The sequence below is a fragment of the Perna viridis genome, chromosome 12 (genome assembly GCF_037379345.1).
Source record: "Perna viridis isolate PV_CMFRI_1.1 ecotype Kerala chromosome 12, ASM3737934v1, whole genome shotgun sequence".
Taxonomy (NCBI): domain Eukaryota; kingdom Metazoa; phylum Mollusca; class Bivalvia; order Mytilida; family Mytilidae; genus Perna; species Perna viridis.
Window position 1 is genome coordinate 29,309,266 of NC_142456.1, and position 13,068 is coordinate 29,322,333.

A 13,068-nucleotide genomic window follows, 5' to 3' on the forward strand; every position below is an offset into this window, starting at 1 on the left:
CAGCGTTTCGAGATCCCGGAAGTAAACAATAAAATGCAGTTCGGTCTTCGGTTTTGAATACGTTTTACATCGGAAATGCTGGTAAAAAAAATTACTTGAACGAGAATTACAAACCCAATAGAACGAAATAGTAATTTTTATAACATTTAAGTTATACAGTAAATTAAGAGACTATTTCTCTTTTTGCTTTCTTTATCTTAAACAGACCAAAATACACTCGCAAAATTTACCCTTTTCCATTACTGTTACAGTATTCTCCTAAACATGGCAAAACTGTGTATGATATTTTGAGAGAGATATTTATATTTATTGTTTTCTTACCATATCGATATCACTGACATATGTCAGCGATCTCCTAGAAAACATGTACAATGCTACAACGATAGGATTTAGCAGGTACATCGTGTATGACAGTTTGGACAGTGGTATAAATCCTTTCCATGATAAAAACGTATTGATGATGCCTACAAAATAATAAAAGGGTAATACATTGGAGAAAGACGGGCAAATCAAAACATTTTCAGACACGTTCCGATCCAACCTGATGTTGTGTGTCATAATAGTAGAGACAACTGTTCTCGACATTACCTTGGAAATACAGTATAAAAATGCTGCTGAATTGTTTACTTTAGTATTGAATGAAGGTTAATGATAAGAAAATTAACAGATCTGATAAATCTAGACAATTGTAAAAAAGAATAGGAAAGTCCGTTCAATAATTGGTGACATCAAGGCAAAAACTGTATAGTCCTTAATTGGTACATCATTTCCGATTGATATGGAGGGTTTAACATGGTTTTATAGCGCTATTTAAACCTCCCGATTACATTATGGTTAATTGTTTATTCAAATTCCGAATCAAACGGCAACAGCATAAAACTACCCTCGGAGAAAAATGGTAAAAAAGTACCAAAAACAGTACAAAGGGTATATAAATGATATTATAAAAAATGCATCGTCTTTAATCTTTTTGTCAGACACAGAATATTCCTGAATAAGATATGTACATGGGAAATAATTGTTTTTAAGGCAACGTATGAGACGTATTTTCATAATCTTATTTTCTCAGAAGTTTCTTTTGGCGATACAGGAATTATTGATACTTGGAATACAAAAAATGTTCGTGGGGAGGCTAAACCACAAAATTTGTTACCAATGAAAAGGAGATTTCCATTGATGTGTATACTGGAAAGCTCACAATCACCAATTCAACATGTGTATCTTCCCCAATCCACGAAAATTGGTAACCACGAATTAAAGTAGTTTTACATTAAATTGTAAATATGAATGGAACAGTTAAAAAACAAATTATAAAAGCTCAGGAATTACGTTTACTGACCTTATTCATTCCGCTTATAGTTGAATGCTAACTTTTGACATTCAACACTTACCGCCTCCATAATTATGACAGGCAAATATTGCCCAGGCAACACAGCATGCCCAGACTGGACGGCTAAGTGCTTCGTGGGCTGCCTGTTCTTGTAATGTCCAGTCCTTTGCATTTTTCATATATTTTAGGTATGTTATAAAAATCAAACACACTCCAACTAATGTCGAAACAATCCAACCCACGCATGCAATTAACTAAAAAGCAAAACACAAATATAAAAATTCGGATCGTACGCAATGCAATATTCAACATTTATTTCATGCCAAGCTTTTCCACAATAGCAAACAAAAAACGGATTTATATGCAAAATTTAGAATTGCCTGAACACTATATTAACTAACGAACAAAAAAAAAACATACGATTGACAATTTCAACTCAGGACAAAAGGATTATCGGTAATACTTGCTCAGCAGTTACTTTCATCAGATTTATCCTTTACCTTGGTAGCTCTTATTTCTTATTCCATATTTCAGGTGAACAGTATTTTTCATTCTGGTTTTATTAATGTATTCTGACCCAGCTTTTCTATTTCATATTTCTACAATACCCCTAATGCTCACAATAATCTGGAGAAGACAAATACGCTTCACTTACACCGTCAATCTTCTGACGCCTCCTGACAAACAATATGAATCCCAGTATGACACCAACAGAGTAGGATGACACACGACACCAAGGAGCTATGAAAACATTATTCCAGTAGTTACCGTTATCCGTTAATGAGCTATAAAAAAACAGAATAAAGGTAACTTTCAAATATCCGAACTCTAAGGAAACAGCTGGACCAGGGCACATGATAGCACACACACACACACAACCTTTTTCATAAATGTGATAAATGTACAAATCTCAACACACTAGAACTATATATATTGGAAAACCATAATGGGAGCTGTCTTCCAAAAAAATTATTATCAAAATTCTTAAACAGGATATTTGTGTTTTTGTACACATGGTTGCCAAAGGGGAGAGGGTGGTAAACCATACAATTTTCGTCCAAAAAATGGCGTTTAAACGATAATAGGAAAAAACAATGGAATTTTGTTTATTATGGTCAACTTTACATAAATAACAATCATGACTTCAACTTATGTTAATCACAATAAATAAACAGCAACCACGTTTTGATGGGCCCACATCCTTATATAATTTTAAACTTCTTGGTATTAAGCTTTTTGATGTAAAGTCCAGTAGCAAAATACTTTCATATAAAAATTACTACCAAAACATAATAGCTGCTTAAAAATGTCATTTAGCTGACTGTTGCATGTATGATTAAGAGGTGACAAATCTCCATAAAAAGACTCTATATACTCTCTCTAAAAAAAGAAAAAAACAACACAGGAAAAAAATGACATTTACATCACAAATGAGACGTCTGCCCACATCATGACACTACCTCCGCCGAAATTGTCGACTTCTACGACACAATTCTTGGCGGGGCGAAACGTTCAATACGGCACCTGAAGACCACGTATTCTGTCGTCACTTTTTTTCAAACTGTAAACGAGATTCAACACAAAAATGCGATTTGACTCGTCTTCAATTCTGTAGGTTCCGGGCACCAACTGTGTTACACCATCGAACCATCGCCTGGAGGTGTTGGCATCTCAGAGTGGCTTCAAAGTATGGTCTTCTGGTGCGCAACCCGTAGTTACGTAAGCGATTTCTTATGGTCTGTGCCGAGATGCTTGAGTATACCAGGAATGTTATTGACTGTTGTGTTGTTGCAGTGACAGTCCTATTGCTCAGGTGGAATAACCGGATATAGCGATCTTTGGCTACAGATGTGACACATGAGCGGCCTGAACGGTGTCTGTCTTGTGTAGTACCCTGCTACTTGTATCGTTCCCATAGACGAGGTATCGTACTGCGGTGAACATTTAACGTCTGGCAACAGCATTGTGGGATTCCCCGGCCTGATGTCATCCGATTACCATATAATGGGTAGCAGCATCAAACCTCAGCATAGCAACACTTCTTAAGGGTTCAATTTAACAACTGCGTTCAGGAAAATAAACACCGAGTTTTATACTCAAATTCCGCGCTACAAAATTACGCATGATTCGCTCTGTCTAGGTCGTGCATTTTTTAAACCAAGCTCCAGCTGTAACACGTTACAAATTTTGGCCTATACAGCTCTAGATTGAATTTAAATGACTTCTATTGAATACCTTTAAATGGGTTTTCAATTGATAGATTCAATATGATTTTAATAAACTCATTAAAACACAGAGAAATAGCATTTTAACAAATATGTTTCTATGTTGCGTTTCTTTTTTGAGAGAGTATGTGGTCTTAGTTTTACGACGTCAATCGTTCAATTTACAACGTTAGCCCATGAAAACTGACGTAACAATTTTAATTTAGCTTTTAATAATGTCCCTGATTTCTCTTTCACTGCACGTTTCATTCTCTGGACAAACAAAGCAAACCAAAGGAAGAATCACATATGTACCTTAGTTTATCATAACATAATAAATATAAAGAACATAAAGGTATTAAAAGTTGGCTTTACAAATGTATATACTGCTGAATTTTTAAAATCTGTTCATTGTAGTGTGTTTACATTTGTAAAAAAATAGAGCTATATCAAAATAAGCGAATTGACAGGCAAACTCTAGACATTAGGCAAAAGGAATGAAGTCCGTATAACAAATGGCAATATCTAGGCAAAATCTGCATAGTTGGAAACAACTACAGTGGTCCTCTTTTTTAGACCAATCTCCAGAAGAAAAGGTTGGTTAAACCAAGGGTTTTGACGGCCTTCTATAAAAATCTTTGGTTTAGATGTTATAGTGCAATGCACACCTGCCGCCTCTATTTCAGTTGTTTGCGGTATATTGTAATACAATGAATTACCTTAATAGATCACCTCCGTAATGATGTTCTTTGACACCAGTCGCAGTTATTCCACCTAGCATTAGTAAAATGACAATCGTGAATCCGAGCTTGAACGATCTAAAGGGAAAAATACAAAATTATACGTTTAGCAAAGAACTTGACATAAACATTTCATAACGGTCTTTACTTTGAAAGTCAAAGAGCAATGAATAGTATAAGTTATAATTGTTTTCGTAGGTGGTTATATAAAGGTAAAAAGAGGACTGTAGTCGTACCACCTGATCCACGCTCCATGTTGTCAGTGGAGAACGAGTTCCTTATTTAAATATGTTTTTATATGATTGTTGTTTTGTTCTTTGTTGTGTTTATGGTCTTTTCACCTGAATTGTTTTTTTCTAATTAACGTTACGCCCCGGTTCCTATGATTGTTCTTTTACTCATCAGCTAGAAAAGTAAGTACACAAATAGATGTCTCGTTTATTTAGACTTAGCAACGTAACATGTACACCATTGAATAAAGTAATTTTTATTCTCTATTATCTATATCTAGAAAAATCACAAAACAAAAACAAACAAACAAACACGCTGACGGCGTAATGAGTTTTTTTGGACAATAATTGTATTCACTGTCAAAAATGCTTACGCCTATCTGTGGCCACCGATCATTGTACGTGTTCGAAGCATTTTCATGGGTTGTCTGATTTTTCTTTCTTTTTTATCTGAATATGATTATTCATTGCTTTGTACCTTGTCCATTGACTTCATTTTTTCTACTTTCTCAAAACCTTCAAACCGAACGATTAGTAACGTATTTCCGGAAGCAGATCGACAACGGTTTCCGTAAAAAGTAAAATCAAACAAGATAAAATCAATGAGTGTTATATTGATAACAATAACTTAACAACGATGCTTCTATCGTGACGTAGTATTCAAAGGTTAATAAAAATTCGAACGGTGGTTAAAACTGTTTAAAGCGCCAGATCCTAAATTTGCTTTCGTCATGATATTGTTTCTTGAATCATTAAGGCATAGTATACAAAATCACAAATAAATTTTCCGATCATTAAAAAAATGAAAGAGAATCTGTCTTTGCAAAATAACGGATCATAAAGAAAAGTAAAAAAAATATAGATGAGGCAAAACTACAATGGTAACAATTATGGTACTTTAATTTTAACTGAAGAAATAAGTTGTGGGGGTAACATTTTTTTTGGTATTCATCGTTGCCATAATTTTTGAAATCATTTCATCATAAATTAGGACGGAAACTAACAACACCATTTCTCTGAACGAATTAGGCAAATTCAATTGATAAAGTGTTTTTTAGCACAGAATACCAAAAGAAATAAAAATTTGAATGAGGAAGAAGTCCTCATAATGGTTACAAATACGAATCTTTCTACCCAAAGTGCTCGATTTCAGTCTGGCAGGAAGGTAATCTGTAAGACTGATCAAGAATCTTTATTAGTTTCCTACTTTTAAGAGAAACAAAATTTTGCTCTCATATCAACGCCTTGTTAAGTTATAAAGAAATAAATATTTGGTGATGAACACCTATTAAATACCAATATATTCAACTACATACCCTTACAGTTTACACCTGGCTCATATTACACTATCCTTTTCATTAAGGAATTGACAAACAACAATAACGAAGCTAGACTTACGCTAGAAATAACACAAGTAGAATAGGTGTGGCAATATTTAACTGCATCACCACTGCATTGAACCATGACCAAGGCATGCACTACAAAATAAAATAAAATCAAGATTGTTATAACTATTCTGTTCAAATGTATTAGGACATAAACATTTTCGAAGTTCAACATACCAGATCGAATAACCATGAATATTAGCAAGGATGATGCCAAATGTGTTTAATATAGAAAAGGTTCTTGACCAAACGTATTGTCAACAAATGTTATAACCTTGACCTTTAAAAATGTGATATACTTATTCTATATAATTTCCATGATAGTTCAAATCGGTAATGATCTTAACTTTAAAAGGGTATTTAGCCCACCTGAACAAATGGAATATGACCTTGAACATCAACAATGTTGTTAACGTAAAGTATATGGTACCACCATCTAGTCCTGCAGCTGTCGGCGAGTTCTAGAGTTGCCGGCCATGTCGGACCATCTCCGAGATACGGGTATGATGTAGCATATCCTATCAATATGATGATGTACACAGGGGTAAGTCTGGAATTTGAAGGATATTTATAGGGTCTGTACTGGTGCAAAGAACTATCCACAATCCGTATTTGGCACTTTCCCTATACCCGATCGTTCTTTTTCCAAAACTGCCCGTTTCCTATGATGTTCCATTTTTCCGTTGTTCATTCATATTCAACATCGTCTCGTACTTAGTTTACACGGATTATACAGATAACGAAATTAATATACAACTATTAATATTTGCTTCATACAATACTTTTCATTTAAGATAAATGTTTGCTTATATGTGCGTAATCCTGATTACAAGTTTTATTCGTACCAAAATGCTCCATCCCCACTGAATTACCAAAATTATGACAGCAATTTACCGCAATAAAATTTATTTATAAAGCATTTTAACTGATAACACGTGCAAGACTGTTCAAAGACTAACTTGCAAATACTTACCTTATATATCTACGGACGTAGTAAAGTAAAACAGTAGAAATCTTCATAGACTCGTCTTTGGATATATATGCCAACAGTCGGTGTGTCATTATGAATCCACTGAAAGTCGAAGGAAAGGGATTTAAAAATGAACTAGTAGTAAATGGGCCACACACTTTTAGTTTTCAGTTCAAATGATCTGAAACAAATTGGCAATATCAGCGATTTAAGGTTCCTCTTGAGACCTCATGTAGCTTGCACACAACCCCACCCAAAACTATTTCACTATCTAGCGTTCATATAGATAACAGAAAATTTCAAGGTTTATCTTGAGATCCGATGTAGCTCAAACAAACTGCCATCCCAAAACAACATCAATATATAGCGTTCACATCAATCTCTGCCAATTTCAAGGTTTCCCTTGAGACTTGATGTAGCTTGCAAACGGCCTCACTCAAAAAACAGTTTCAGCATTTAGCATCCCTTTCGTTTTCGCACTTGCCTTTGGGACCCATGGGACCTTAACAATAAACTAAGACAACAGGTTAGATAATTCTATCTAGTTCTGATTTAGCGTCTCAATCAGAAAATATTATAGTTACTTTTTAATACAGATTGTAAGATATTGTGGCTTATAAGAACATAGTAAACAACTAAAGCGAAGACTTGTATTTAAAGATTACTCTTCAAACACTGAGAAATCGACCTTAAAGATGAAGCATTAAAACCAAAAAGGGAATTTCATTTGTTACTAAGATTGTTTTACTCAAGATTTCAAATGAAGTCATTTTTACTCAATGACGTCCTGTAAAATCTTCATGGCAATTTACGCGAAAATTTGTCAATATTTGTGCCAATTCATTTCAAATAAGTAATGAGAGAAATATGACAAACTGACATTATGCCTATAATTATACATATTTATATATATATGTGTGTGTTGTTATTGAAATTGATTTATATGTATTCAATAAATGAACTGATGCTATACATACAACAATGATTCCCATATCAAAGAGGCCTATAGTTTTGTTAAAGAATATACAATCGCCAATGACGTCACTAGACTGATATTTATTTGCATTAGATTGGGAGGAAAGGTAATTATTTCCGTTGGTATGACTTGATCATTATATTTCAAAGCAAAAAAGTGGTCATTAAACTTTATTTGAATAAAGATCTTGGGAAATATTACAATTTCTACGAATATACTTCACAACCACAGCAATAAACACACTACATAAACAATGCTGTCAATGGTGGATGCATTTACACTCTAACTAAGTTTACCGCGAGACCTTTCTTTGGTTATCTCCCTTTTTAGAATGAATACACGTCATAAGGCACCGACCATTTTTATATTGAGGGGGGCCGGGATTTAAAACATTAATTTCACTTTGAAGAAAAATTAAAAAAATATTTTTGCTGTGGCAAGAAAAAATAAATGAAGTTGCTTAATGGTGAAAAAAAATGTTGTATTCTATGTTTCATAAAAAAAATGTTGGTAGAAAAAAAAATTAAAAAAGAAGAGGAAAGGAGAGGAGAGGGATCTCATATACATACAGTGAATGTATCATAAACTTCCATTCAACATGTTAAATTATGTATGAAGAAGTATGTAACAAATGTCTTTAATATTAACATTTTGCGGTTTATAGTAGAAAAATTCGTAATGTTACAATGAGCAATTAATGGATACATCAATATCCAGAGACTCTTGTTGTATATTAATCCAGTTTGTTAAACAAACTATTAGAAAGATGAAAAAAAATACACGAACTACCACTAAACATTATAACGAACTACCACTAAACATTATAACCAATTCAGATTTTATCTCCAATAGAGAAAAGATAAAAATACCATGACGTCCGATTATTCCCTATTGTGGAAATTGCGTAGACTTCTTGACTATTTTTGCTACCTATAGTTAAAGACAAGGAACGTATGTACGCATGTATACAAACATGTTCAGTGATGAACTAATTAAGGCGGATGAAAACGACCACTTTGAAATGAAAAAAAAGAAGACTATGCTATACTTTTAAGCAATGAGAACTTACTTCTAATATCATAATTTGTTCTATTAGAATTAGTTCTTAATGCGATGTGCAATGAGGGCAGTCCCTAACCCTGACATATGCGACATAGCAGCGTAAGAACTTGTTAATTTAATGGTTGAAAAGTTCCTAAACACAACATAATTAGTTCCGAGATGATGGATTTATTTCTATAATGGGTCTTTTGATCAACTTCAAATGTTATTTAACATTACTAATAAAAACCTGAACTACTCAAATTTACTTATACGTTATCAAAGTCCTTAGTAAATGTCTTAGAGAAAGTGCAATTAAATCGAAATGGAATAGGGTGAAACCTTACGACACTTAAGACTTAATAGTAGCCCAATGTGCCTAATGCATAATCTCAAAAGTTTTAATTCATTAAAAAGTTACTGCAAAATATACAGCTTGTGCTGCCCACTAACAGAGAGTGTTCTCAGGCTTAAGTAAATAAAAAACAAATAATAAAAAGTTATTAACTACGTAACAAAATACTATCCAACATAACACACAATCTCGTATTTGTTACAAAAGCCCTGGTCTTATATAATTAATTAATGACGCTGAATGCTCTCAACTATTAGAACAACCGCTAAAGCAGACCATAGTCAAACCTTTATAATGCACGTCTTTCATGAACAATTAAACTGTAAATATTACTCCACAGCACTTTTTATATCTTGAAGATAAAATCATCACATGTATATACCGTTCTTTAAATATGCATCTTTTTACATAATACATTTAATCACGAAACTAATTAATATTTTCACTATATGATCTGAAGCCAATGCAACATTCCTGAAATATACTTGTGTTATGTGTAAATGTATTACAAAATACTTTCGATTCCACTTAACTATATTTTTTCATCCGCCGATGGAACTTTTCTCCCTTAAGACTGCCTCAATGATTGAAAGCTGGAGCGCGGAGACATTATACGAAACCAGAAAAGCTGCCCAGGCTGCAACAGAAATGGAGCGCTACAACCTTGATATTTTTGGACGAAATTAGATGGATATCATCTGGAGCGGTCATACTATCTTCAGGGCAAACTCTACTGAACTCTGGACCTCACAACGAGGATGGCAACTATCAATATGGAGTAGAAATCTCACTCAACATGAAGGCCAAATCATCATTCATCGAATGGAATCCTGAGGGTGACAGATTGGTCGTGGCAAGATTTATGTCAAAAATACAAAAAGTAACAGTCATTCAATGCTACGCTCCTACCAACTTAGCAGAGGAAGAAGACAAAGAAGAGTTTTACAACCAGCTCCAAGTTACCCAAGATTGAACAACACTTGGGGCATCTTGATTGTAATGGGTGACATGAATGCCAAAGTTTGAAAAGATAACACAGGGAGGAGAACTCATCACGGGGAAGGAATGAATTGGTAACATCAACAAAAATGATGGACTCAGAATGCAGATCTTTGCTCCCAGAACGATCTGGTCATATGAGGTACGACATTCCAACTCCCTCAAAAGGATATACACAAAACAACCGAGGTGTCTCCGGAAATGAAAACTAGAAACAAGACAGACAACATAATAGTCGCTAGGATATAAAGAAAGAGCATAACAAACATTAGAGCTATCGAAGTGCTGATATAGCATCCGATCGTCCACTTGTGGTGGCTAAATTTAAGATCATGATAGCCAGGGCAACTAGACAAGATCAGATTAGAAGGCGAAAGTATAACATAAGGAAGAGGCACAGTAGACAAACAACTGGAAAGAGTAAAATTCACATATAACAACACATGCTAAGAAGAACTTGGATTCTCAAACAAGGAATACAATCGATACAACTGAGAAGCGAAGGTCTATTAAGATATAACTTGACCAGGTCAAGACAAAATTGATAAAAGAATGGTTGACGAGCGAACATATAAGCATTAGGAAAGAAGTAACGAGAACGGAACAGACGGGATAAAAGAACCTACATCAACGAGCTCGCTTCAAAAGCAAAGACTGAGTACAACATCACACGCCAACTGGCAGGTAGAAAGACCAACACATCAAAACCAGTGAAAGACAAAGATTGCAATGTGATAACGAACCTGGATCGACCACTTTTAAATGGAGAAGATATATCAGATGCTCCTGATCTACCTTCTGGAGAAGACCTTGATGTTGATACTGGCCCAATCTCGAAGGATGAAATCATAAAAGACCTACAAATAAAGACTGGAAAGGCCCTAAGACCGAACCAAATTTCCACCTGAGATCTTGAAGATCAACCCGGAAAAAACCTACAACATCTCGATTAATTGATTTATTAATTGTTGGGGTTTAACGCCCGAGCAGCAATATTTCACCTGTTCTGATAACACTCGGACCTGTACGGGCCCTTACATCACCTTGCATGACCTATTTGAAAACATCTGGGAAACAGTCGAAATTCCAAAAGAGTGGAGTTTAAGCTACATCATTATGCTTGCAAAAAAGGGCGACCTGATCAATTGCCAAAAACTAGAGAGAAATTCAGCTACTCTCCCGATTCCGATTCGGTCGATCATGCACTGACCAAATTGCCACATTACGGGTCATCATGGAGGAGTAAATAGAATGACAATCAACCTTCTACATTAACTTTGTGGACTTCAAGAAGCCTTACCATAGTTAACAGAACTGCACTTTGGAAGGTACTAAGACACTGTGGAATTCCTGTCAAATAGTAAAGATTATCCAAGGACTCTACAAAAACACCAAATGCCAAGTCTTCCACACTTCAACACTCTCAACATCCTTCAATGAACATACAAGAAATACTCCAAGGTTGTCTCCTTTCACCCCTTACTTTCTATAAAAGTGTGCAAGATTTTTAATTAGATATAATATACAATCATGAATTTACTCATTGATTGCTTTTTGCCTAATTGATATTTTTTGGGGTGCTAAACGGCTATAGACTCTAGATTGGTCATGCATAGTTGATTGAGACTTGGGCTGCTTCCATGCAGGAGTCTCAGACTTTCTTGTGCTATCGCAGGGGAAGCTAAACCCGGCCTGCACGAGTCCCAGACTTTCTCGTGCTTTGTATGGTTTCATTCAACCAAAAATATAGGATGTTTAGGAGGATTTTATTTTTTATTTTTTACTCCTTACCAAATATTTGCTGACCTAATTTTATCTTTTTGGTGTACAGACATGTTCCACACCCATAGCCACATCAGTTTCGGAGTAGAAACATTATTCTTGTCACCAAGAATTGAAAGATTTGTATATTACTCTGCCTAAATACAAGAAACTGAAGTGAAAAAAAATCTTGATTTTGAAATTCCCGTCCCATTTAAAAAAGTCGTTTTTTTTTGGAGCGGGAGGGGGTGTTAACCTATTAGTTAATTTTATTTGGTATTAACAAGGATATAATATCTGATTATCTGAGTCTTTACTTTCATATGTCCTCCCTTGATATTTATAAAATATTTTACATTTATTGTTTATAGTAAATTTGAATATAAAAAAAATAAAAAAATACACAATTTAAGATCATTTTTTTATTATATTAGTCCTAATATCCGTTGTCTCCATACCCATGCTCCTATGTTTTACATATCAGTATTTCGTTTAGCTTTAATAAACAGTACTTTTTTCATCTGCCGTGTTAACTGTGTTAAAACAAAAGAATATTCTCGAATTATTCATAAATTTATATTTCTATTGTATTTCAACACATTTAATTTAGTTAATAAAAATACATAACAGATTCAGGAGTGTCACCATACTATGTCAATATATTTAGTTGAAATATTTATATTTAATATTGCTAATATTTAGTAGGAAATTATCTGATTCAAGACTTCATCAGATAATTACCAAATCTGAAAATGTTACGAACCTGAGCACGAGAAAAGTATCAGTGGCGAGTGTCCCAGACAAGACAAACTGGAAGGTAAATCGTTGAAGAAAACCCACTGCTTCTAGAGGATTGGCTGTTAACAAAAATACAGATTATATCAATATTGATGCAGTGTTTAGAAATGCGCTTAAATGTTCATAACTGTGTTTTTTTTTCATAAATCTTTCAAAATTTAATGGCAGTGAAATGAGTAAAGTGCATTAAGGTTTTGATTCATTGTTGAAGGATGTTCATTACTTTTATTAAACACTTGAGATCGTATATGTAGTGATAAAACACTTCCCGCACAGATA

At 34.2% G+C, this 13,068-nt stretch overlaps 1 protein-coding gene across 4 annotated transcripts in view; it reads right to left on the reverse strand.

The window, feature by feature from the left end:
• The window catches only part of LOC148601943 (uncharacterized), a 32,599-nt gene that overhangs the window by 3,540 nt on the left and 15,991 nt on the right, over positions 1 to 13,068 (reverse strand). For 3 of the 4 annotated variants that reach the window (XM_088554878.1, XM_088554877.1, XM_088554879.1), the window contains 8 exons: positions 12,755 to 12,848; positions 6,863 to 6,961; positions 6,259 to 6,439; positions 5,903 to 5,982; positions 4,254 to 4,352; positions 1,986 to 2,115; positions 1,392 to 1,584; positions 322 to 464 (listed from right to left, as the gene is read on the reverse strand). In XM_088554878.1, the coding sequence (XP_088411004.1) occupies positions 322 to 464; positions 1,392 to 1,584; positions 1,986 to 2,115; positions 4,254 to 4,352; positions 5,903 to 5,982; positions 6,259 to 6,439; positions 6,863 to 6,961; positions 12,755 to 12,848 (1,019 nt within the window). Of the gene's footprint in view, positions 1 to 321; positions 465 to 1,339; positions 1,585 to 1,985; positions 2,116 to 4,253; positions 4,353 to 5,902; positions 5,983 to 6,258; positions 6,440 to 6,862; positions 6,962 to 12,754; positions 12,849 to 13,068 lie in introns of those variants that run through there. The other variant, XM_088554880.1, reaches the window with a different exon arrangement.